At 43.5% G+C, this 26,093-nt stretch overlaps 1 protein-coding gene across 1 annotated transcript in view; it reads right to left on the reverse strand.

Moving 5' to 3' along the window:
* The window catches only part of TMEM232 (transmembrane protein 232), a 195,490-nt gene that overhangs the window by 101,277 nt on the left and 68,120 nt on the right, over positions 1-26,093 (reverse strand). The window contains exons 8-10 of the mRNA XM_084832088.1: positions 14,791-14,969; positions 3,050-3,173; positions 1,694-1,913 (exon numbers count right to left, since the gene is read on the reverse strand). Of these exons, the coding sequence (XP_084688214.1) occupies positions 1,694-1,913; positions 3,050-3,173; positions 14,791-14,969 (523 nt within the window). The remainder of the gene's footprint in view (positions 1-1,693; positions 1,914-3,049; positions 3,174-14,790; positions 14,970-26,093) is intronic.

Here is a 26,093-nt window from a genome sequence, read left to right on the forward strand (position 1 = left end):
ATTTGGCCCCCAGCCCAGCATCAAATGGAGCCCTTGGGGCAGAAGAAGTTGTGCATCCCTGTAGTAGAGGGAAATGTATTTCCCCCCTTCCCTGCCACATATGCCCTGATCCCAGTGGATCACCTGATGAAAGTAATTCATAAATAAAGTTATGGCCAAATTTTAAATCAACAGATTGGTGTCTACCTCTTTTTTGCCAAACGTAAACAGGATGCTGGACTACGTAGGCCTTTGGTTGCATTGCACAAGGCTCAATGTTATCCCCCATGCTATTTAACATCTACATGAAACCACTGGGAGAGGTTATCCAGGTATGTGAACTGAGTTGTTAGCAATACGCCAGTGATACCCAGCTCTACCTCTCCTTTTCATCCAACCCAGGAGAGGCAGTGGATGTCCTGAATCAGTGTCTGAGCAGGGTAATACATTGGATGAAGGCCAACAAACTAAAACGCAACCCAAACAAGATGGAGGTACTGTTAGCAGGAGGTTGGTCTGCCTGGCTGAGTGGTGTTTAACCTGTTCTGGAGGGGACTGCACTCTCCCTGAAAGATCGGGTGTGCAGCTTGGGGATGATCCTGGATCCATCATTGTCACTTGAGGCCCACATGGCTTCAGTGGCCAGGAGTGCCTTTTATCAGCTGGGGTTGATATACCAGCTGTGACCCTATCTGGACAGAGATAGCCTGGTGACAGTTCATGCTCTGGTAACCTCCCAGTTGGATTACTGCAATGTGTTGTATGTGGGGCTGCCTTTGGAGACGGTTTGGAAACTTCAGTTAATTCAAAACAGAGCTACTAGGTTAGCGACTGGGACTGATCATGTGATGCCAGTGCTTCATCAGTTGCACTGGCTTCCAGGCTGTTTCTGAGCCCAATTCAAAGTGTTGGTGTTGACCTTTAATGGCTTGGGACCAGAGTATCTAAAGGAATGTCTCCTCCCATATGTACCTGCTCAGACTATTAGGTCGTCTTCAGAGGTCCTCCTCCCAATGCCCCTGCCAAAGGAAGATAGGTGTGTGGCTACAAGAGAGAGGATCTTCTCAGTTATGGCACCTCACTTATGGAATGCCTTTCCCGAAGAGATTAGACTAGCACCTACGCTGTTATCTTTCCAGCACCAGGCAAAGACCTTTCTTTTTTCCCAGGCATTTTAGAGACCTAGAGTATTTCTACATGACACTTTTATTGCACACTTGTGACTAGTCACTCACAGAAGTTTGCAGTTCCTTTACATGACATCGTCAACCTCCAGGGCATCTGAGATTGTTAAGCCTGTACCACCATGAAGATTTTCTGTTTCAGCAAAATTCACACTCTGACATCTGAGATTATTTTTAAATGCTGATTAGTTGTCATGCTCTTATAGATAGCAACATGGGTGGTGATCTGAATGTTCCTTTGATCAGAAGCATGTTTACTTGGAAATAAGTCCCATTAAATCCCTAAAAAGTATTTTATGATTTCAGAAAAGAAATTCTATTTCTGTTCAAGCTATCTGGGTTCTCTGAAGCAGAAACTTGCCTTTAATAAAATACAGGGGTGACAATTTAAGAGTTTCAGTGTACATGTAGTAGGAAATTTACAAAACCTTTGAAGCTCTGTGTGTGATATTTATGAAACATGATGCTTTAAAGACATATGTCCACATATACACAACATGTAGGAATAAATGTGCTTGTTCGTTACTTACAGTCATCAGGTGAAGGGCAGTAGCACAAAAGATCAAGAAAACATGCTCCTCTTAATTCTTTGTCCTCTTTAAGTTCCTTGACACAATAACAGAATCCAAGAAAAGCAGTTTTTTGCAAATCTGCACTAATGCCATGTAAGCAGATTTCTCTGAGTATATTGGTATATATGAATCCCACTTGCCAGTGCCAGCACGAAAAGTTCTCCTTGCTACTCTTTTGCTATAGGAAGAAATATTACAGTTTAGTCAAATGTATACCACATCAGTGACAAGGCTACATTTCTACAAAAGGAACAGTGGTGCTGTCAGGACAGGACTTTCAGGCAGATTTTGAGCTCCCATTCAGGAGGCTGAGCAGGAGGGCCTCAAACACAGGGCTAAAATACCACATCCTTACCAGGGCTTCTGCTTCCAGATTTTTTGAGGGATTAAGATTGGCTCCTTTACACAGGCTGACACAGGCTGTTTTTATTTCTCAGCAATTTCTATATGTTTCATTTTACAGCCACTAGATGGTGCTGCTGTTATAGTGCCATTATAGAAGTATCCAGCAAGTAAAGTGCTTCATCGCACTTCCTAGAGAAAAACTGGGCTTTCTCCACATTTTACAGAGGCAGGATAAAGGTAATAAACTGTGAGAGGGGCCCTGGAGGTTGAAGACGTCATGTAAAGGACCCACAAACATCCGTGAGTAACCAATCTTGATCGCATGATATAAGTCCTGTGTGGAGAAGCCCACGGTAAGGCTGGCTTACCACATTTTGAATTAAGTAAACCACATTTCCATAACAAGGGGGTTGCTGTAAGACCACTGAGTCAAGAATTTAAAATTACCTAACTGCACCACTGAGTGGCAGTATATAAATATGTAAGCAATTAAATATACATACAGCAAGAAGATTGATTTACTGTAATTTTTACAACATGCCTCACAGCTTGATCCTGTGAATCACGAATGGGGAATGTGTGAACTTCCAGATGTTGTTGGACTGCAACTCCCATCATTCCTCACTATTAGCTATGCTGGCTAGGACAACAACATCTGGAGGGCCACACATTTCCCACCTCTGCTGGACATGCTTACTCAGAAGTAAGTCCTACTGTGTTCAATGGGCTTATGCCCACAAGAACAAGTGGTTTACTCCACTGAGGAAATAAACACCCATCAGCAACTCAGAAAGCACTGGGCTATAGAATTACATTTCCAGTTTATCCGATTGGTCTGTTTATCCAGTTTTCCATCATAGAATACTGAGACCAACAGAAACTTCAGGGACAAACAGCTTTGCTTCTGTCCAATTTAGTGTTTTCCACAAACACATTACCTTCCTACATCTAAATTAGCCTGGCTCTTACCTGCTTCTGAAGAAGCATTGAGCTTGAAATAAAATCTCTCACTAGGTCCATTAAAACTTTCAAGCAGGCCATGTTTAATTTGGCAGTCTCTCCAAGGATCATCAAGCCCAAAATGGATTCCAACCTAGATATTTCAGGACAGAAAGGACAAATATTGGCCAAAAGCTTTTTTGTTTTGTTTTTTCAAATAGAAAACTACTTGAAGCAATTAGTTTCACTATTTATTCCAACTAATTTCTCTTAATAAATTGTAACTTCTTTTGGACTTAGTTAACATAAACATCTAGATATCTGAGGCCTGATTTAAAAGCAATAATGTCCGATGAAAAGTGTTTACCTATGTAAACATTCCATATGCCTATACACTGTTAGTATACCAGCCATAAAGCTATCTGAGCCACAGATTGTTGGCATGCTGACACTGATTGTTTATGGGCCAGCACACAACGGTAAGCACATTTAAACAAGATGGTGGCTGCATGGAACAGCTACATTGGTAAATGCTTTTCAGGGGGCATAGTTGTTAAATCAGGCCTCAGCCATAGCTTTTATAAAAAGGTAAAAAGGTAAAGGTGTCCCCAGCCAGTCGTGTCCGACTCTAGGGTGTGGTGCTCATCTCCATTTCTAAGCCGAAGAGCCAGCACTGTCCGAAGACGCTTCCGTGGTCATGTGGCCGGCATGACTGAACACTGAGTTGCACGGAACGCTGTTACCTTTCCCGCCAAAGCGGTACCTATTTATCTACTTGCAATTTCTTGCTTTCGAACTGCTAGGTTGGCAGGAGCTGGGACTGAAGACGGAAGCTCACTCCGTCATGCGGCACTCGGGTCTCGAACTGCTGTCCTGCCGACCTCCCGGTCTACAGTTCAGCATCTTTAACCACTAAGCCACCACGGCCCCCATAGCTTTTATATGTTGATTTAAATGTAGACTGCTTGCAGACAAAGGGTTCTTTTCCAGAGAGACAACACCACTATCTTATAGCACTTTGTCGGAGCTGGCTACTTACAGTGATATCCAGTGGTGGCTGGTGACTCCAGTTTAAGAGGCGCTGTGATTCCATTCAGGGTTTTAGCTTCCACCAGCCAAAACTCTAATGGTGCTATTCAAGGTGCTGAAAGGTGCTCTCCAGGGTGCTGTACCCTATCCCCAAACTGGTTTCAGCAGCTCGGATAGCACCATTAGCGTTTTGGCTGGTAGTAACTAAAACCCTGAATGGAATCAAAGCCCCTCCGGACCTGGAGTCGCCAGCTGCCACTGGTGATAGCCATTAAAAATTATGAAGATTCCAAAGGCTGCTATGACAGACCTACTATGGTGTGAAGCATTTTTGGAAAACTGCAGGAGGTGCATGCTTTAGCACTGGACTGGGTGAGTGCATAGTCCTCAAAAGGGGGAAAGCAGCTAAATTATTTTGTCAAGGACCATCTAACTCAAAACAGTGTATGGAAGACCTTGTCTCCTATATCCCTGTTAAAGCCACCTTCCACTAGGGATGGGTGAGAATTTTGTTCAGTCCATTTTTGTATGTGAATTTACCGAAATTTGCTAATTTCTTCTTAAACAGGATGGAAGAACTTGCATATTGTCGTAATTATGCTCCGCTATAAGGCCTAGTGCCAGTAGGTGATGACAGAGGAGATATATAGCTAATTAGGTAAGAAAGAAAGTAAAGATTTGTCATAATTAAGGGCACAATCCTATGCATACAACTCCTAAAAAAAGTCCTACATCTCCTTAAAAAAGTCCTAAAACATGAATGTGGGAGAAAGCAAAACTACAAGATTCTTCCACCCAGGTACAAGGCTTTCCTTTAGTTCTGAAAAGTTCTCTGGTTTTGGATCCCTCTGTACTCAGTCATGCCTTTGGTGCTAAATTAGGGTTCCACCTTTTTTTTCTGACAGGCTCCTCATCTTTAGTAGTTACATGCCAGGCAGGTACAACATGGTCCTCTCTATGCTGGGAAGAGCTGTGCCTATTGAATTTTGCTGGTGCAGATGGATGAGAATTTCGTTGAGTTCACTGTTAAAAAAATAAGAACTTACAAAAAATCTCAAATGTCTTCCATCAACGAGATGGAAAGAACTTCAGATTTTAAAAAGCATGCAGGAGTAAGTGAAACGGACAGAATCATCTATCCCTACATTCCACAGACCAATGGATATGAAATAATTGTGCTTGTTGGGGGGAAGAACAGATCTTTATCGACAACTCCAGTTAGCGATCTAAGTAATAGTAGCGAGTAATTCACCCATAATGGAGGTGAAGTTGCAGGTGAAGTTGCTTGGGTGGAGTAGCAACATTGTTGTGTCCCAGTGGGAGAAAAGAAGCTTCTGGAAAAGGCCATTAGGAAACCTATTTCAGTATAGGATTAAATTTCAGTTGGCCCTACATTGTCATATCATCCTATCCCTGGGGGGATTTTTGTACTTAAAATGTTGGCACCAAGATTTTACCGAGCCATTAAAATGTGTCTGTCTTCCACTCAAATAAATAAACTGAATAGACATTTCTCACATAAACTACCTCACCGGCATCCAAAGTCTCTATTTAACTTTGATATTGTTCATCAGTTAGATGAGAGATGATGACTAGGGCACTGCTATAACTCAACCATTTGTGTTTTCTTCAAAAAGATAGAAAGCGAGCTATGGGGAATAACCCCATTGTAACTGACAAACCAGCTAGGTCACAATAACTGGATTTCAGTTCATTATATCCAGGTACTAACTATTTGTGTCAGTGTATGTGCCTGCCATTCTGGAGAATCACTACAATACCAATAGTAATATTATCATGCTTTGTAATATTTTACTGGCATAAGATATTCCCCATCACAAGTAATTATGGTGCTGCAGTAAGCTGTAGGAACCCCCTGTGTACTCCCCAAATCTGCTCCAGAACATCCCCTAACCCTCTAGAACAGACTTGGGAGCATGCAATGCGGGAACATGAGAACGCGGGAGAGGGCCTTCTCAGTGGCTGCCAGGGCTCTGGAACTCCCTTCCCAGGGAGGCGAGAGTGGCACCCTCCTTGATATGTTTTTGTAGGCATGCAAAAACTTTTTTGTTCCAGCAGGCCTTTAAGGATAACTAGTCTGGACCTGTGAAAATGTGGTTGTCTTTTAATGTTTTAATATTTTTACAATTTTAATATTGATGATTTAATTACATTTTTAACTTTTGTACAGTTTGTACAGTTGCGCCCTAAATGAAGACCACGTAATCAAAGGTTAGCGTTCTCCAACAAGAAAACTGGAGAAGGTAACTACTAGGACATTAATGGGATCGATGCTATTACATCCATTTCAGCATATTTATAAAGGAAAAATTACATGCTAATAAATTCACAAATGTCAACAAAACTCACTTAACATAAATACTAATCATATAATACAAGTTTTAGACATTTGGTACTAAAGGCAGAGTTTGAAAAAGAAATATAATAAAACTAAAAGATGAAACCATGGGAAGAAGGAATTGGGAAAAGTCAGCAAACCTAATTATGAGTTCAGAATGCAACATGAGAAAAGTAGGTGAAGTAAAGTGTGTGATGTTATAGCTCCTTTAAATGTGTTTCTGCATGTTTATAACTTGATCCCTCCATGTCAGGAGCCATTGGGACTACCACCTGGCTCCATGTGTGGTTGCTGCATGTGATGAGTCATCAGAACTGCAGTGCAGAACATCTTCCAGGGCAATGAAGCATGCTGAGGCTCTGGACTGGCCTCCTGACCATTGGGCCAGCCTAGATCAGGAAGAGCTATAAAGGGCTTCCTGTTTGGACTGAGATTTTACCTGAGCTACTGCTGTGTTTCAACAAGACTTTGTTAGACCACACAATAACCCACACTCAGGGGATGAGTATGGGTTGAGCGTGGATTGTCATTGAACCATGTTGTTGAAACATGGGTTATCCTGTTGTCTGAACCCAGCCACACTAACAAACCATAAACAACCCATGAAGAGAAGCCATGGTTTGTTGCTGGGTTATGAACTGTGGGTTTTTCACCACGGTTTGTTATCGCAGCTGGGTTCAGACAACACGAAACCATGTTTCAACAACAACCCAAGGTTCAACAACCTACACTCTACCCATACTCAACCCTTGGATGTGTGTTATCATGATGTCTGAACCCAGTCAGTATGTTCTTCAGCTCAGAATCGTGGCTTGGTCCTTCAGCTGTGACTCCCTGCTGCAGCTCCTTGCTGCTGGTTCCCCTCTGACTGCTGCCTATCGCTCAGGCCTGACACTCGGCAAGAGAGCACATGCCCCATATTTAATCCCTGGCATCTTCAGTTAAAAAGTCACAAGTAACGGTTCTTGGAAGCATTTTCTGCTGGGTGCTCTGGAAAGCTACTGCCAATCAGAGTAGACTAATAGACTAGAGATGCCAATGGATTTACTAGATATAAGGACCAAAATAGACATTATAATGTTTATTATATGAAGCTGACAGCTATCCATGTCCCTTTACTTGCACATTCTTGTAATGTCTAATGCAAAGAACATAGTAAGACATCATCACAATTTGCATCTTCCACTCTCACCTTTCATCATTGGCTGGTGGGGAGAGGGACCATGCAATGATGTCACATCATACTTTTTTTGCATTAGATATTGGAAGAAAGAGTAAAGAGACATGGAGCAGCAGTAGCTTGCTGTCGCTTATAATGTCTAGATTGGTGCTAAGGAAGCTCCTCACATATTAAATGTATTCTACATTACCAGTGTGCCACAATGTATAAAAATCATGATTTTCCCAAGTTATATAACATTTAGACCCAGTTCGCATGATAAAAACAAGCCACGATGGCTTATTGTGAGCTGCAGTGCATGCCAGCGCGTGCCAGGCACAATTTGCATAATCATCACCCAGCAGCAGCTTATTGGTTGGGTTCGGATGATTGTGGGGGCGAAAGAACCCATCGTGAGTTTTTCCCCTGCCCCTGCCACACATGTGACCACAATTTGCATAATTACCCGCGATGCAGTGCAGGTTGCCTTGTTGTCCGAACTGGTGCAGGGCGCAGCAGGAATACCTTCTTACCCACTCCATAACCCATGGCTTGCAGTAGAGGTGTGGGGTGGGTGAGAAGCCAGCCCCACCCCCACAGGGCTGTGTGTGGGGTCAACGGAAGAACCAACAATGGGTTCTTTTGCCCCACAACCGTCTGTACGCAGCCACTGTGTTGTCCAAACCTGGGCGGCATGGCTTGTTGGAGGGTTAAACAACTCTCAGAAACCCATGGGCTGTTGTAGGGTTATTTGAGGGTTGTTTAACCCTTGAGCAAGCTATGCTGCCTAGCACGCACCACAGCTCACAGCAAATCACGCCTGGCATGCACCACAGCTAACAAGCCACCATGGTTTGTTTTGATTGTCCAAACCAACCTGCAATCCTACACCTGCTTACCTAGAAGTAAGCCCCAGTGAACTCAATGGCACTTCCTTCTAAGTAGATATGCATAGGATTACATTGCTAAACAATTAATTACAACATTTAAGGAACAATCCTATGCATGTTTAGACAGAAAAAAAAACCCCTGTAACTTCCAGCATTCCTCAGCCACCTATGCTAGTTAGGGGATGCTAGGAGTTATTCAACTTCTTTCTTTTAAACATGAATTGGATTGCACCTTTAGCCTATTAACTGGCTAGATTAAGATTTCTTTAGTTTAGTCAGCTAACTGTTATATATAGAATAATGTTTGTACGCAGGTATAGTATATATAGGTGATAATTTTCTTCAGGTAATCAATATTTTGAAAATTAAAATCTTAATGGATATTGTGAATGGCAGGCCTATCCAAATCACTTAAGTCTCAAGTGGCCTAGGATGATCTATGGCATTTATAAAATGACTCTTTCTAGCAGAGGTTTTTGAGCTTCAAATAAAAAATGTAATTAAAGTACCACAATACCATTCAACAGAAATGTCATCAAAATGACGTCAACAGAGAATAATATAACCAAGCATAGAAATCACACATGGAGCATTATAACAATAAATAAAATATTTAGTATTTGTTAAAATGATTTTTAAGCAAACCACAGATAAGTTGTCTGTTCCTATAAAATGGCATTAAAGCTGGCCACAAAAGCCTTCATAAGAAGTCATGACTTCTTATGAAGATACCTTTCCATTACAAAAGGGGGCTGCTCCTTAAATATCCAATTTGCACATTAATTCTAGGGACAGCTCTCTTTTAAAAAAAATCTCCTCAGCCCTGAGAAAATGTAGGTGATGGTCTTTATAGCTATGACTATTTAACTGCAACCCTAAGATGGCCTCTTTCTAAAGGGCTTTCAGTTCCATTGTCCGTGTCTGTCCCAAGGCTTCCTCTGTGATATATGAATAAAAATGATACATCAGTGTCAGCCATCTATGGCAACCTAATGGCGCTATGGCAACATTTTCTTTTCATTCAGAGTTAGTCATATGGCTGGGATTCCAGAAAAGAAAATGCTTTTCAGAAAGAGTGACCAGAAGTCATTGACTCACATATAGATTTAGAAGGGAAATGAAAAGAATGTTTCAGGGAGAGAGAAAAAAAACACAGAAAAAACTCTGGCTGTGTGAAGGAATGAAAAATTATTCCAGGCAGGTTCACTGACAACAATGAAAGGCAGTGGATGTGTGGCTCAGCATTGACCAAAGTCCTGAAAAAATGAAACAAAAGATCAAGAAATAAATTGTTGCACAGTGCCCCCTCCCCGCAAAAGCTCTTGGATCCAACCAAAACCATTCATCCAATTCCAGAAAAGAGTTAAATGCATTCACTTAATCTATTCAATGCAACTTTCTTCAATGCTCTGAATTATCAGAATAGGGCATGAGCTCAGAAATCACTACGCTAGAACTGTGCATCTCTTCATTTTAAACAGGGGTGTTTATGCTGGTAGTAGAATAGTATCATGATCATTTCACTGTATCTCTTCTTATTTAATTTGTAGGATAAAGGTGTTTCATATGGGGTCCGGGGGTTACTTGGTGTATTGGGCTTTTCCTAATAGTTGCGAAATTGGACGACCTCCCGTAAAGGAGATATGTACAAATTGCTACTATTTAACTTTAATTTTAGATAAGCTGCAAATTATGATTTGGGGGAAGAGGAAGTCTCAGGTTCATTAAAAATGGACAGATGATCTAAAAACATAAATAAATACACTGCCCTTTTCTGATTTGTATATATCTCACTTTTCTTTCCACTGCTTACCATGTCTCCTTGTTTTTGTGCGTGCATGATTACACACATACAACCAAGGAACACATGCTGGGATCTTTAATGTAAAGTCACGGTGCACTATGGCAAGAACTGGCATTTTCAGAAGGGGAAATACGTTACAAGAATATAAGAGGAGCCCTGCTGGAACAGACTAAGGTCCATCTAGTCCAGCATTCTGTCCACACAGTGGCCAATCAGCTGCCTGTGGGGAGCCCACACGTAGGACATGGGTGCAATAGCTCCCTCCTGGTCATGTTACCCAGCAACTGTTGTACATAGGCATACTGACACTGGACTCTCCCTAGCTAAAAAATTTCCTTCTTAAAGTCTTGAGTTTTGACAGAGTGGTTTTTCACAATACAAAAGAAAAACAAGAAGGATGTAGATGACACCGATGGGGTTTTATTTTCCCCTCTGTGAGTATTGTGTGCAAAAAAGTGCAGCGCACACAAGGGAGTTGTGTGTATCTTTTGAGTACAGATTCCTAACCTTAATGGGTGCTAATACAGTCAATGGATTGTTCTAACAGTGGTTTCCCAGTACATTCTGTATGGTACTTTCCCTACTTAGGGCTCTAAATAAACAATCGATACGTGACCAGTGAGCCTTGATTAGATCAGGATAAAGGAGTGCATTTACACATTCTGGGAATCCCATGGCTGATGAACAGATAGTGGGAACTACTCCGTTCCTCCATACCATAAGAGGAAAGTGTACACATGTTTGCAAGCTATTTTGCTGCACATTGACTACTTCACCTTTTCTGGCAAATGTTTGGAGTCAAGGTACTGCAGAAACACTCAAAATGGCAGGGGAAATATGCTTTCTTGGCACCACACTGTGTGTGTGTGTGTGTGTTTAATCTGTCAAATTTGTATGGGTCTGTCTCTGTCCTTACTTTACCATTCCAATAAGTCCTTTTGTATTTTAGCTTGCCACATCAGAACTGACTAAAGCTACGACTTATGGTGGCCACATTGTATTCTGGACCACAAGCAGATATAATTTATGTAGATTCCAGTATTTTTCTCTTCATCTACTTGATCTCAAACAGCAATTAGAAAATCAGCCTGTGAACCCTGAGAGAAGTCTACTAAGACTCTACTGGCTTCTTTTTGCAAGTGCTTTGTTGTTAAGGGCATAGTTATTATTAGATGTGCACAAACCAAAGAGCAGGAGGAGTAAGCCCCCATTAGGAACTGCTGTAATTGTAGCAGGAGGGGGAATAGGAAGCCAAATTCCTCCCGGGGGATCAAAAGCCAGAATTTGACCAAAGTCACCAAGAAAAATAAGAATATTAATGCTGAGGAGCAAAGCACCAAGAATAGAAAATACTTGTGAAGTGTGTGGGGAGCGAGGAACTAATGATCACACAATGTGGTACAACTTCTGCAGACAATATATCTGGAAATAAAAGTCTGTGTCAGTTTGTGTTAACTGTACACAGCTCATGAAATTGTTGAACTGTCTTGGGAATGAGAACTCTGCTATTAAACATTCACCAAGCACTACACCTTACACCACGGTGGCATGTAATTGGGCAAGGGAGCACTTCTCAACATGATTGCTTTTTAAGAATTTGCACAGGTTACTTGAAAAAAAAGAAACAAAACACATCGAGCAGTGTCCAAAGCTGCCCATGCACTAGCAGGACCCACCACTAGCAAAATGGGAAGATAGCAGATCCTGCGGTAATTGGAAACTAGGCAAAATGTTCATTTCCGGGGCTGCTGTCAGAAGTGCTAGTTCCTGTTGTGCTTGCGATGGGCCCTGCTAGCATAACAGAAACAGCAGGAGCACGGCAACAGTCCTGGATACTGCCCGTTATCTTAAACCTTCATCTGTTTAGCAAGCTGTTTACACTCTTCGCCAATTTATTGTCGTTTTTAAGTAGCAAAGACTGGAATCTTTGAAAAGTTCAATTAAAATCAGAAATGTGCTTTGATTTAGTGAACCTCACATTAAAGCAACGTTTTATACTGAAAAGCAAATTTAAGTTTGACTTCACAGACAAAAGAAAAGAAAAGAAAAGAAAAGAAAAGAAAAGAGAAAAGGGCAGCACTGAAGCTCAAGCACCTTCCCTAAGGGCTTCGCACTTACCAAAAGCAGTAAAATGAAAACAAAAAAGGGGGGGGACCCAGGAGAGGCATGGAGTGGAATGACTATAGTTTTGAAGCATTTCATTTTATGCATTTAACAAAAATGCATCGTATTATGCTGCTGCCTACAGTTAAGCTCACTGCCTCAGACAAAAAGATTGCTATTAATAATCTAATAACTCCTAGGATGCCTCTAGGTGCTAGATCCTGAAAGCACCTATTCGTGGGTAGACTCCTTGACGTCAGCACACTGCCTGAACATTAGCATTTCCAGGATCATTATCTGAGAGTGTACATTTATTAGAGCATGGACCATCTCTTTTGTTTAAGCAGAATACCAAGGATAACGTATCCCAACTGGGCAATAAATAAGGAACAGAAACAAATAAGTGTGAATTCGCACCCTTCCTGAGATAATTCACATATAACTAACTCCACATCAGTGATAATAAATTAGTTTTAGTCATTTGTTGGTTCTAAAATATTTCTTATAAATTGATCAATTAATAGATTACGAAAAGCATGAATATAAGACTATCAACGTACATGGTCCTTTACAGAGCAAACGAACACAAAGACAAGTCCATGACCCCAAGAGTTTACAATCTAAGATTTGACACAGGGGAGGCATTGGAAGTACCTGTCATCTTGAAGCTTTCTTTGCTGGGATTGTGGAATCTGAGACAGTAGTGTTAAAAGATGCTATAAGAGCTGGTGGCCTGGAGGCCCCCAGCTCTCACGGTTCAGCTCTGAGCCACATGGTGCTCGAATAGAACCCAGACCAGAATCAGCAGTTTTATGGGGTCACATGGGACCCTATTAGTTCCTTATGTACCTTAATCTCTGCTAATGTAGTTCTGGCCACCTAAAGTGGTGGTACTACAGCGCAATGATATTAGGCTAGCAGCTTTGCCTGCCAGCTTGCTGACACAGTGACCAAGGCCCTGGGTTTCCTTCCAGAGTCCCTTATCCATGTCATCCATGGTTTGCATATACATTATTAACATGCCACTACATTAATTCATTACTCCAAGTTAAATGTGACAGTTTTAGGAACAGCTTCTCCATCATAGCTGTGAACTACCAGTGTTTTAAGTCAGAAAGTGCCACATTTTCAGGATAGATGGAATTACAGAAACTGATATAACAGTCCAATTGCTACATCAGCACATGAAAGCTTATGAGTGTATACACATGATTCAACAATGCAGCATTACGTCTGTGTGGCATCTGCAATGTTACAGGCACAAATATTGAAACAAATGTGTAGGATTTGGGGGTTAATATTTGTTAGGTTCCTTTGGGTGTTAAGTTTTGCTATATCTCCAGCAGCAAATCATATTCTTTCACTAGATATGCTCATAGCTCTGGTATTTTCACCAGAACCTCATTTCTTTGTGTAAATTGAGAGAGAAAAATAAGGAAAGGAATTGGCATTTCCTGGGAAATGACCTGAACTGCTCTGTCCCACTTTCCTTCAGGTGAAAATCATTACTTGAAATGCTGCAGGTTAATTAGAGCCGTAAAGGATTAGACACCTGTATGAGCAAAATATCTTATGTTAACTTCAGCAATCCTGCCCAATCCTTCCTACATTCTTACTTGAGACTAAGTCTGGAAACAGTTGACTACTTATGGGCTCATAGCCTGAGTTGGCACTCTCACAGATAGCTAAACACAACAAAGACAAACTAACACTCAAGGACAATTTTCCCCCTTTCCTCCATTATTCCAACCCCCTTAGGCTTACATAAACTGAACATCTGCAGATTTCAAGAAGAACTTGATCTGATTCTCGAGCCAAATTTGTAGAACTACATTTTTTATCACTGGCATGATAAAATGTATGTCTTTTATATTCATCTAATAAGATTTTTCCAGGCAAAATGGCTTAAAATTAAGCATAATGGAGAGCTCCAGTGAATGCAATCCACAATTACAACCTGTTGCGGTTTCAATTAGCAGAAGCTATCAGGACTACAGTTCCAGTGTAAAATTAATTGTAGGCATTCAAAATTAGTTTACATTACACTTTGCATATAAAGGGCACCCAAAATTGACACCAAGTACCTGTCCCAGCAGGATAGCACACTTCATTGCAGCTGCTTAGTTATGTGAAAATTACTGCATCTTGAAATACTGAAATGAAGTTCCTATCAATAACAGCCATAATTTAATAAAAGTAAACTGGTAAAATCTATGTATGTGCTTCTAGCCAAAAAGGCAAAAACAATTTATTGATAAACTGAGGCAATACGAAGTACATAAATTGCTTTTCCTTCTGGCAAAAAATATATAAATCTATTTGACAGGCGACTTTGCGGTGATTAACATTTAGACATAAAGGTTATTTAACATTTCAGCACAAAGGTTATTTCCATAAAGATTATATCAAGTTATAAGGTGTCCTTACCAGTCTTTCTGATGAAGCTGTTCCTTATAGAATAGGACATGCTTGAGCACTTCATCTATTTCGGAGCAGCTGTTATGTACACAAACCCAAACAAGAAGGCTGTGCCAAAGAAATGGCTTAATTTTGAACTGCTTTTGTTCAGGATTTAATTCAACTGTTGTGCCAGTACTCATGGGTGACTAGAAAAAAATAAGTTAAATCCATTAATAAAACCTTCTGAATACAAAGTTAATTGGTAATTTTCTGCATAGACTTGCATCTCAATTTTTTTCCACCATAATATTTGACTCTATCAGCATTATATTTTCATGCAGAGTACAACTAATTCCATTCTCACAATGCATTAAAAAATAGCTCCAGGACATAGTCAAAAGAATAAAAATGTTTTTATTTGCTGTCTTTTATTATGGTTCTCTGATGTGTTAGTGTTTATTGTATTGTATTAGGTTTTAAATAATTTATTATCTACATTGCTGTACACTGCCCTGGAATCTGACTCAAATGAATAAACAAATGACCCACTGCTCTTATTTTAGTGTTTCTGTTGTACAGATATATGCAAGATGAAGATATTGTACAACATCAAGCAGCTGCATGGTGTAATCCAAGGGATGTGTCCCAGGATCCTTGGCAATGTTGTAAGGGACACTGAGGCAGAGTTCTTGGAACATTCTTGCTTCATTGCTTCTCCCAGGGCCAGCCCTACCAGTAGGGAGAATGAAACGGCCACCTCAAGACAGCAGATGCTGAGGGGTGGGGACTGGTGCCAAGGAGCTGAAGAACAGAACTCTGTGTGCTAGGTGGCCTGACCTGCACCCCCTAAGCCAGTCTGCTGCCCTATGGTGCAGTAAGAGGATGTTGTCCCATTACCAATGTCAAAGTGAGATTCGACTGCCAATCCAGTTGGCTTCTGTACATGCAGAGGGTGGAACAATCTCATCCATTGCCTCAGGCAGCAATATGTCTTGGGCCGGCCCTAGCTTCCCTCAATGATATTGTACCCTAGTGCCTACCTGGGTTACCTGAGGGATCAAGACCGCCCTAGATGCACATGCTACAGTTCCAACATCACACTTCCACTTATCCTCCATTATGGGTGGGATTCCCTCCCGTGTCTTTTACAAATAAGGTGAGACAAACTCCTATTTGCAAATGCTGAAATCAAGGAGCAGAATCATGTTGTACTGATTTTACTGTAAGCCAGAGTGTGACACACATAATAAAATGAAATGAAACTAAGCTAGAAGATCTGCAATCACACACACACCTTCTTCCATAGCCTAGCTACCAACATTTTCCATGTGTGGGCTGGATATTGATGGGCTCTTTATATGTTTGTTTTATACTTTTTATGCTGCTGCTCCAGAAACATGGTGAAATAGGAATGGGAAGAACAGGGACTCTTTCCTCACTTCATTACCACAATCCAACATATGGAAAGGCTGTGACTGAAAATAATGCCAGGATTCTTAATTTGGCTCATTAACTCTATGCAAGTTCTCGCCTTAAGTGGGGACACAAAAAGAAGAGAGCCTTTGTCATACCAGTGATGTCTACTAGGCAGCAAGAAGCTTCTGAATCACTGGAGAAAAGAAATCACGGAGAAATAAGTGCTTTTGAGTTGTTACAAAAGCTTCCTCGTTGCCCTGTCAAATGAATTGCTTCTCAAAAATACTGGAATTTAGAAAGCTGGTACATATACCCTGTATTAGACAGTTTAACAGGGTACTAATACTTTGCATACAAAGGAAAGTCTTTGCAAAGCAAGCTATGTCTGAAGATTTTGCATGTAGTCAGTCCTCATAACAATACTGAGAGTAAATTATAGATGATATCCACCTACACATTTCAGCTGCACATTACAGCCTCCCCTTATATGCCTATTTTTATTTTCCTTATTTCAACAACTGCCATTCTTTGGCATAGCTCTGAATCTCTCCATAAAAAGTAACAGAGCAGAAAAAGATTTCAGCAACGTTATAGAAGAGACAGCTAAAAATATCAGGGTGGTGATTCAATTACTATTAATGGAGCTTAGTCTCCATAATATATTTAATTGAGCTGTGCAATAAATTATTCCTCAAGGTTTTCTAAATTGAGGAGTACATCTCTATAGCACCCTCCAGCAAACCAGAATGAGTGAAAGATCTCTCACTGGAGCCCTGGGTAATTTAAAACAAAATCAATTCCAGTCCATATCCTGCCCCTTTGAGCTTTCCTTTCTGGCTCATGCTGAAATATGCAGGAGAGTTGCTACAGCCCTTGAGCTGCATTAACTCAAGCACAGTGGGGCAAAGGCAGAACTCATGGGGCTGAGAAATAGAGGACAATAGAGCACAAGCCGCCCTATTAGCATTCATCCTTTGCTCTCTGAATAGCCCCACTGTTACCAAAAGCTAGTAATTAGGGCAAAACCTAGAGCAGGCTGGCCTTTACGAATGGAAAAACTAGCTACAAAGCCTGCATTTATGGAATAGCGTTTTTTTTGTTCAGTGCCCTATATACCTGTGACTCTACCTTCATAACAATTTCCTTCAATTTGATCTATTTCACATTTCTCTCTATATTCAAGTGTGCAGGGTCCAAACATGGGGAGGGTAGAAAGTATACTTGAAGATCCAGAGGCGGTCCAGGCTGCAACCCCATTACCATGAGGTGAAACTGTAGATTATGGTTGAGGATATTTATGGAAATTGATTTCCTTTTATCTATGCATCTATTGTTCAGATCTTGTAGGATCTATAGCAGCCAAGCAGAAGCAGTGACAGAGCATAACAAGCAGCACTCTAAACAATGGGAGAGACATTAATTGTGATGCGGGCCAGGCAGATGCCTCCAATTCAGGGCATGGTGCTGATGGCATTTCCGAGTAGTTTATTTTCCTTAGCATCTGGTATTCAGAGGGATGCTGCATTTGAAGATGGAGGTTAGCTAATCATAAGTAAAAAAAAACAAACCCATCCTACATGAATTTTTCTATTTAAAGGGATCTAAGTGACTATCACCACACCTTGAGACAGTGAATTCCCTAAGGGCGCAATCCTATGCATGTTTAGACAGAAAAAGGCCTACAACTCCCAGCACGCCCCAGCTAGCATGGCTAGCTGGGGGATGCTGAGAGTTGCAGGCCGTTTCATCTGTCTAAACTTACATAGGATTGAACCTAGTGATGGCGGAGAATTTCTCCCCGAAACTTCGGGGGGCCGAGCGCCAACGTGTTCGGCCCCCCGAAGAAGTTTCGGGGAGAAATCCTCCCCCCCCGCCCCCCACCCCCCCCCCGGGACGGGACTTACCTTCCCTGAATGTCCCTCCCGGCGGCGGGTCCGGCTGGCGGTTCGTCCGGTGTTCGAGCGGGGCAGGAGCGGCAGCCGGTCTTTCGACCGGCTGCCGCCCCCGCCATTGCAATGAAAGAAAAAAAAAAAAACACGTCCCCTGATAGGCTACGTGACGATTCACGTAGCCTATCACGGCTAGATTTGCAAAGTCAGCCGTGATAGGCTACGTGAATCGTCACGTAGCCTATCACGGGTGACTTAAAAAAAAAAAAAAAAAGTGTGTACGGATAATGGCGGCCCCCATAGGGAGCTGCCATTCCCCTTCCTTATTTGCTCGCTGTAGTCTACGTCAATGTTTACATAGACTACGGCGAAAATAAGGGCAACGCTATTTGCGTTGCCCTTATTTTCGCCGTAGTCTACGTAAACATTGACGTAGACTACAGCAACTAAATAAGGAACGCGAATGGCGGCTCCCTATGGGGGCCGCCATTCGCGTACACGCTTTTTTTTTTTTAAGTCACCCGTGATAGGCTACGTGACGATTCACGTAGCCTATCATGGCTGACTTTCCAGATCTAGCCGTGATAGGCTACGTGAATCGTCACGTAGCCTATCAGGGGACGTTTTTTTGTTGTTGTTGTTACTTTCGTGTTCGCGGCCGGGCGAGGCGGGAAGCCTCCTCCCCGGCCTGAATTTCGGCCGGGCGAGGCGGGAAGCCTCCCCCCCCGGCCTGAATTTCGGCCGGGTGAGGCGGGAAGCCTCCCCCCCCCGGCCTGAACTTCGCGGGGGGAGCAGCGAAGCACTCCCCCCCACCACGAACAAGCTGCGAGAAAAGGTAAGTGACTTTCGTCCACCCCTAAATGAACCCTTAAGTTAATTAATTACGTGTTTAACTCATGAAATAGTAATGGAAATAGTAATGGGGGAGGGATCATAGTCCAGTAGTACGGCCCCTGCTTTGCATGCAGAAGGTCCCATATTCAGTCGCTGGCATCCCCAATTTAAAGGTTAAGGTAGCAGGCAATGTGAAAGACCTCTGCCGAAGACCCTGGAGAGCTGTTCCTAGTCAGAATAGTCAATACTGGGCTAGATGGACAAATAGACTGGGATGGTCTAAGGCAGCTTCCTATATTCCCAATGTGTGCAGCACTGCTTTGTGAGTCTGCCAGAATATATTTTGTCTGGGAGAGAAGCAATTCAAAGCATGGCACACCATGGCAATGCAGGAAATGTCAAATCTGGAGCACCAGCAGCCAGTAACATGGTTCACTGGTAGAAATTGAGCAAGGGGTTGGACCCGATGGCCTTGTAGGCCCCTTCCAACCCTACGATTCTATGATTCTATGAAATCACCCATTGCCACTACAGGGCCTTACCAGCAACCATGTAGGGAGCAGCTCAGTCAGAGTTGCACAAATGGCCAGCTGCTGGCTGGCTCACAGAGCTCACAGTGAGTGGTTTCTCTACTAGAAAATCACCTCACTGGCCACCACTTGTTGGGAGGTTTGTTTGTTTTTTAAAGGCGAAATGATTTTGTTGGTTTAGTGCCTGAGGCTCAGACTCCACCTCTGCCTTGCACTCCATTTGTGTTCTTGTGCAAGTCCCTTATCTATGAGCCTTACTGGATGCAGCAGAGTAGCAGCAAACGTGGGCTTAAAGGAATAATTAAAAGGTGGGTTTAAAGGAATTATTAAAGGAATTATTAAAGGAATAATTAAAATCAATAATTATTAATAATTAAAACGTGGGCTTAAAGGAATAAACGTGAGTTTAAAGGAATTATTAAAGGAATAATTAAAATTAATAATTATTAAAGGAATAATTAAAATGTGGGCTTAAAGGAATAATTTCACATATAGAACTCAGCTCCCACTTCTGCCTTATACTGAGTTTGTGGTCTTGAGCAGGTCACCTGTTTCCATGCAGTCCAGTGGACAGCAACATGGGATCCGTAGGCCTTATGAGTGTCAGGGTGGAAACTGAGCCAATAGAACCCCAGAGCTGTTCTGATTCTGAGGAGGATCAGCAATCCGTGGGAGAGGAGCGCGCTCATCTCTCACAGGCACAGCAGCTGGCAGAGATTCCTCCTGCCGGCATTCCTGAGATAGTGATCCTAGCAGTGAGAAAGTGCGGGAACGGGGCTTGCTAGACGCTTGACACAGACACAGGGAGCGACGAGCGATGGAGGGCGCGGAAAGGAGGTGTAGCGCCCGTTTGGCGCGCAAGCAACGGACGCCTCCCGTGGACCCAAGGGAAAGAGGGAGGATCTCTCCCTAGCCCAAAAGTTCAGGGTCTTCAAGTGATTCTCCTTCAAACGGGGATCAACTGCCTACTCGGAGCATAGGCTACTCTGCTGTTCATTGCTTAGTCGCTGGTGATTAGCATCTGAAAGAGTCATTAAGTTGTAAAAGGATTAAAGCCTTGAAAAGAATCCTTTTGTCTGTGTCTAGAGTTGGCTATTGGAGTAGACTGAAAGAGGCCGTTAGGGCGCTCCTGACAATGAGGCCCCCACCACGTCCAAATTCATGTGGTTTCCTGCAATATTTTTATAAAGTGTTGGTGGGGCGGGGTTAGGGAAAAAATGGTGTCTCTAGCACCATGGAGTGCCAAAAGGTTCAAATTTACCTTGTTTGCATCCTAAATTTGACCTTTTGGGTGCTTTGTAGGGCTACAGATGCCATTTTGTCCCTAAAATGACATTAAGGGGGGGGCACCCACAGACTGGGGGCCATGTCGGGGGGGAGGTGCCAAGGGGCAGAAATGGCCCCCAGAATACCCTAAGTTGCCCATCCCTGACCTAGTCCAACACTGTTTCCATCTAGTCCAGCCAAATTCCTCTGGGAAATTTATAATCTCCCTTATTTGTCCCCAGCAACTGGTATTCAGAGGTAAACTGATTTTGCTATAATGGCTGATAAAAGCAGCATTCATGGGAGGACCTGGGATGGAACAGATAGGAGAATCTTTGGGTGAGTGGAGCCAAGGAAAGATATGGTGGGACCTGGCTTGGTAGGGTAGTGGGACTTGTTGAACCCCCATATTTGGAGGCACCAGCCTCCCTGGCCCAAAGCCAAACTACCAGTGTTATTTTATTTTATTTTATTTTATTATTTATTTATTTATTTATTTATTTATTTCTATACCGCCCAATAGCCGAAGCTCTCTGTGTGGTTCACAAAAATTAAAACCAAACAGCACACAATAAAACAATTTAAAATATATAGAACATTAAAACCACAATATAACAATACAACCACAATAAAATCTAGCAGCAGTGCAGGAGTTTAAAATTCAGATTTAAAACAGCAAAGCTAAAAGTTTAGAAAGCTAAAATGCTAAAATGCCTGGGAAAATAAAAAGGTCTTCACCTGGCGCCGAAAGGAATACAATGTAGGTGCCAGGCGAACCTCACTTGGGAACTCATTCCAGAACCGGGGTGCCACAGTAGAAAAAGCCCTCCTCCTAATAGCCACCCGGCTCACTTCCTTTGGCAGGGGCTCACGGAGAAGGGCCACTGACGATGATCTTAAGGTCCGGGCAGGCACATATGGGAGGAGGCGATCCTTCAGATAACCTGGCCCCAAGCCGTTAAGGGCTTTAAATGTTAATACCAGCACTTTGAATTGGGACCGGAAATGGACTGGCAGCCAGTGCAGCTGGAAAAGTACTGGCGTAATATGAGCTCGCAGGCCAGTCCCTGTTAACAATCTTGCTGCCCTATTTTGGACCAGCTGAAGTTTCCGGACCGTTTTCAAAGGCAGCCCCACGTATAACGCATTGCAGTAATCCAGACGAGAAGTTATCAGAGCATGGATAACTGTAGCTAGGCTATCTCTGTCCAGATAAGGGTGTAGTTGGTATACCAGCCTAAGCTGATAAAAAGTGCGCCGTGCCACTGAGTTCACCTGTGCCTCAAGTGACAGTTCTGGGTCCAAGAGCACCTCCAAACTACGAACGTGATCCTTTAGGGGGAGTGCAACCCCCTCCAGAACAGGTTGAATTTCACCTAGCCGGGCAGACGAACCACCCACTAACAGTACCTCCGTCTGGTCTGGATTGAGGTTCAGTTTATTGGCCCTCATCCAGTCCATTACCGTGCCCAGGCACTGATTCAGAACAGCCACTGCCTCACCTGGGTTTGATGAGAAAGAGAGGTAGAGCTGGGTGTCATCCGCATATTGATGGCACCTCAGCCCACACCTCCAGATAACCTCCCCCAGCGGCTTCATGTAGATGTTAAACAGCATAGGGGATAAAATAGAGCCCTGTGGAACCCCATGGCACAATTGCCATGGCACAGAGCAATAATCCCCCAGCACCACCTTCTGGACTCGGCCATCCAAGTAGGAGTGGAACCACTGTAGTACAGTGCCTCCAACTCCCAACCCAGACAACCTATCCAGAAGGATACCATTGTTGATGGTATCGAAAGCCGCTGAGAGGTCCAGGAGAATCAACAGGGTCGCACTCCCCCTGTCCCTCTCCTGGCAGAGGTCATCCCACAGGGAGACCAAGGCAGTTTCCATTCCAAAACCAGGCCTGAAGCTGGATTGAAATGGATCTAGATAATCAGTAAATGGTTAGGGAACGCAAAAGGTTTTCATTGTTCACATGTTTCATAGATAGTTTCTATGTTAATGTGTTTTTTACGAAACAGACACACGCACCTATATGACATTTGTGAAACTTGCAAACTATTTTTTTTAAAGGCTTTTACTGCAGAGGCTAAGCACTTGCACACATTTAGCAAAACCAAGCTGCATTTTTTCTACATGCACATCATAATTCACTATATTCTACCTTTCCTACAAGTAGCTCATCATGGTGTACTTTCAGGCTATCCCCCAAAGTAGGTTAGGTTGAAAGATACTGGCTAGCCCAGGTTTACCCAGCAAGCTTCATGAGTTAGTGGGGATTTGTTCCCAGTTCTCTCCAGTCCAGGTTTGGCATTCTTACTACTACACTACACTGGTTCTCTCTGACGACTTCTATTCCTGTCACTCATACCACTGGAAAATTCAGATGAGATTCCTTTCCAGGAACATACTGCAGGTGCCTGACAACATGTATTTGTTCCAGCAAAGCTCTTAATGAATGCCATTCTCATCCAAAAGAATCCCATCCAGGTCCATCCTGCAAACCATCCAGATCCATCCTGCAAACCCTGCTTCAGTTTCAGAGCACTTGCTATTAGAGCTGTGTACACACCCCCTGCTCCGCTTTGGATGCCACTTCAGATCTTCTGAAGCAGCCCTGCTCTGCTTTAGACCAATTCAGACCCCATCCGCTTTGAGTTGGATCCGAATCCGAAGCAAGATTCAAAAAATGTCACTCATTTTTGACATTTTCCCATTGACTTGCATGGGAAAACACAAACAGCTATAATGTTTTCAGTTTTCATGATACATACATGAAACCTGAGGACCTCTCAGTCCCCCTGGAGGGCATCCCACCTGCCGAATCTCAGACAGTTTGGCTCACGAGATATTGTGCTAGGGATGTACGAAACACCCACCTGGCTCCGCGCCAGGCAATCCACGGTGTGGGGGAGGCGCTCCGTCCCTCCCCCTGGAATCCTCGACGGGGGGAGAGGCGATCCGGTCCTCCCCCCCGGAATCCTGCCCGGCTGGCTCCGCTCCACGAACAAGCCGCGAAGTCGCCAGTCGGCTCCAGCCACCTACAGCCGGACATCCGGCCGCTGGGCAGCCCTGCAGGGAAGCAAATGGTGGCTGTCATAGCCGCCGCCATTTACGTCCCTGTATTGAGCTGTGATAGACTACGTAAATATTTACGTAGCCTATCACGGCAGGGGGAAAAAACCCAGCGTATGCAAATGGCGGTAGCCGCCTGCTATTTGCGTACACTGGGTTTTTTCCCCCCCTGCCGTGATAGGCTACATAAATACTTACGTAGCCTATCACGGCCTCCGCAGGGACGCAAATGGCGTCCCTGCGTTAGCCGTGATAGGCTACATAAGTATTTACGTAGCCTATCACGGCTATGAAGAGGAGGAAGCGAATGGCAGCTGCAGGACGGCCGCCATTCGCAAAGCAGCACGAATGGGAGCAGGTAAGTGCTGCGTTTCGCGCACCTTTTGTGGGTTGGGGTGGCAGGGACTTCGTCCCGCGCGCCCTTCGTGGGTTGGGGGGCGGGGGCTTTGTTCCACGACGGATTTCGGGGGGCCGAATGCACTGGCATTCGGCCTCACCGAGATCCATCGCAGAATTCTCTGACATCCCTATATTGTGCAAGGCGCAGGTAAAATGTGCTGTTCTCAGAAACACAAACCAAAGCTCATAAAGAGATAATCCAGTTAGGTGCTGAAGCGGTGAGGAGGTCACTTTCCCTAAACTCTGCTGTAGGTTTCTTTGAAGTGCAAATAGTACTACTTTCCTATTCACGGTCAATAACCTCAGGGTCTCTTTGGCTGAATTGCCTGGGGAAACACTGGCTGGTAGGCAGGAAGGGAACAAAGACAGCAACCCTGCCAGGTGGGCACATTGACCAGAACGAAGAGCAATGATAGTTGTCTGCTGGACTGACAGAGGCAGGAAGCCACACAGCAACCCTGCCAGGTGGGCACATTGACCAGAACAAAGAGCAATGACAGTTGTCTGCTGGACTGAGAGAGGCAGGAAGCCACACAGCAACCCTGCCAGGAGGGCACATTGATCAGAACGAAGAGCAATGGCAGTTGTCTGCTGGACTGACAGAGGCAGGAAGCCACACAGCAACCCTGCCAGGTGGGCACATTGATCAGAACAAAGAGCAATGGCAGTTGTCTGCTGGACTGACAGAGGCAGGAAGCCACACAGCAACCCTGCCAGGTGGGCACATTGACCAGAACAAAGAGCAATGACAGTTGTCTGCTGGACCGACAGAGGCAGGAAGCCACACAGCAACCCTGCCAGGAGGGCACAGCAGCCCCTCACCCACCTCTGCCCAGGCCCCGAAGATGCCTCATATTGGGTTTGCTTGCTTTACAACACACAGTACAGTATTGAATTATTTAAATAATAGCTGTTAATGTGTGTAGTCCTTTGCCCACTGTTTTTGGAAATGTGGACTGTGTGTACTCCTTTGACACACACTGTTTGCTTGTCCACACAGCACAAGCACACACACACACACACACACACACACACAAGCCAAAGAAAAGCAAACACTAAACTACAAGCGGGGGGGGGGGGGGACGAACTATAGTCCTAACAGAAGAGAAAGGATTTTTATTTTAAAGGGAAAAGAGATCAAAAATGGGAAGGGAAGAAAGACAGGAACTGAGAAGAGGAGGTGGAGGGGAGCCAAGAACAAGGATATTTATTAAAAAAAATCTAGACAGAATCAAAGTAAGGGCAAACTAATGGTTGAGAGAGAATTGGAAGAGGGGGGAGATAAGCAACTACAGTGAAATTTTCTGGATTTTAAAATGAGCAAACAACAAGAATGATCAGTAAACCTATTACAGAAGGGTGGGGTGGGGAGACACCATTCATTCATTCATTCATTCATTCATTCATTTCTATACCATCCGATAGCCGAAGCTCTCTGGACGGTTCACAAAAATTAAAACCAGAAAGCACACAGTAAAACAATATAAAATATAAAAACATTAAAACCACAATATAACAATACAACCAGAATAAAACCAGACTAAAACCTAGCAGAAATGCAGAGATTTAAAATACAGATTTAAAACAGCAAAGCTAAAAGACGAGAAAGTCAAAATGCTAAAATGCCTGGGAAAATAAAAAGGCCTTCACCTGGCGCTGGAAGGAATACAATATAGGTGCCAGGCAAACCTCTCTAGGGAGCTCATTCCACAGCCGGGATGCCAGAGCAGAAAAGGCCCTCTTCCTGGTAGCCACCCGCCTCACTTCCTTTGGCAGGGGCTCACAGAAAAGGCCTGCTGTGGATGATCTTAAGGTCCACGCAGGCACATATGGGAAGAGGCAATCCTTCAGGTAATCTGGCCCCAAGCCATTTAGGGCTTTGAAGGTTAATACCAGCACTTTGAATCGGGACCGG

Source organism: Heloderma suspectum, chromosome 2 (genome assembly GCF_057233095.1).
Source record: "Heloderma suspectum isolate Gila_16-S chromosome 2, 16-S_ref, whole genome shotgun sequence".
In the NCBI taxonomy this organism is placed as follows: Eukaryota; Metazoa; Chordata; class Lepidosauria; order Squamata; family Helodermatidae; genus Heloderma; species Heloderma suspectum.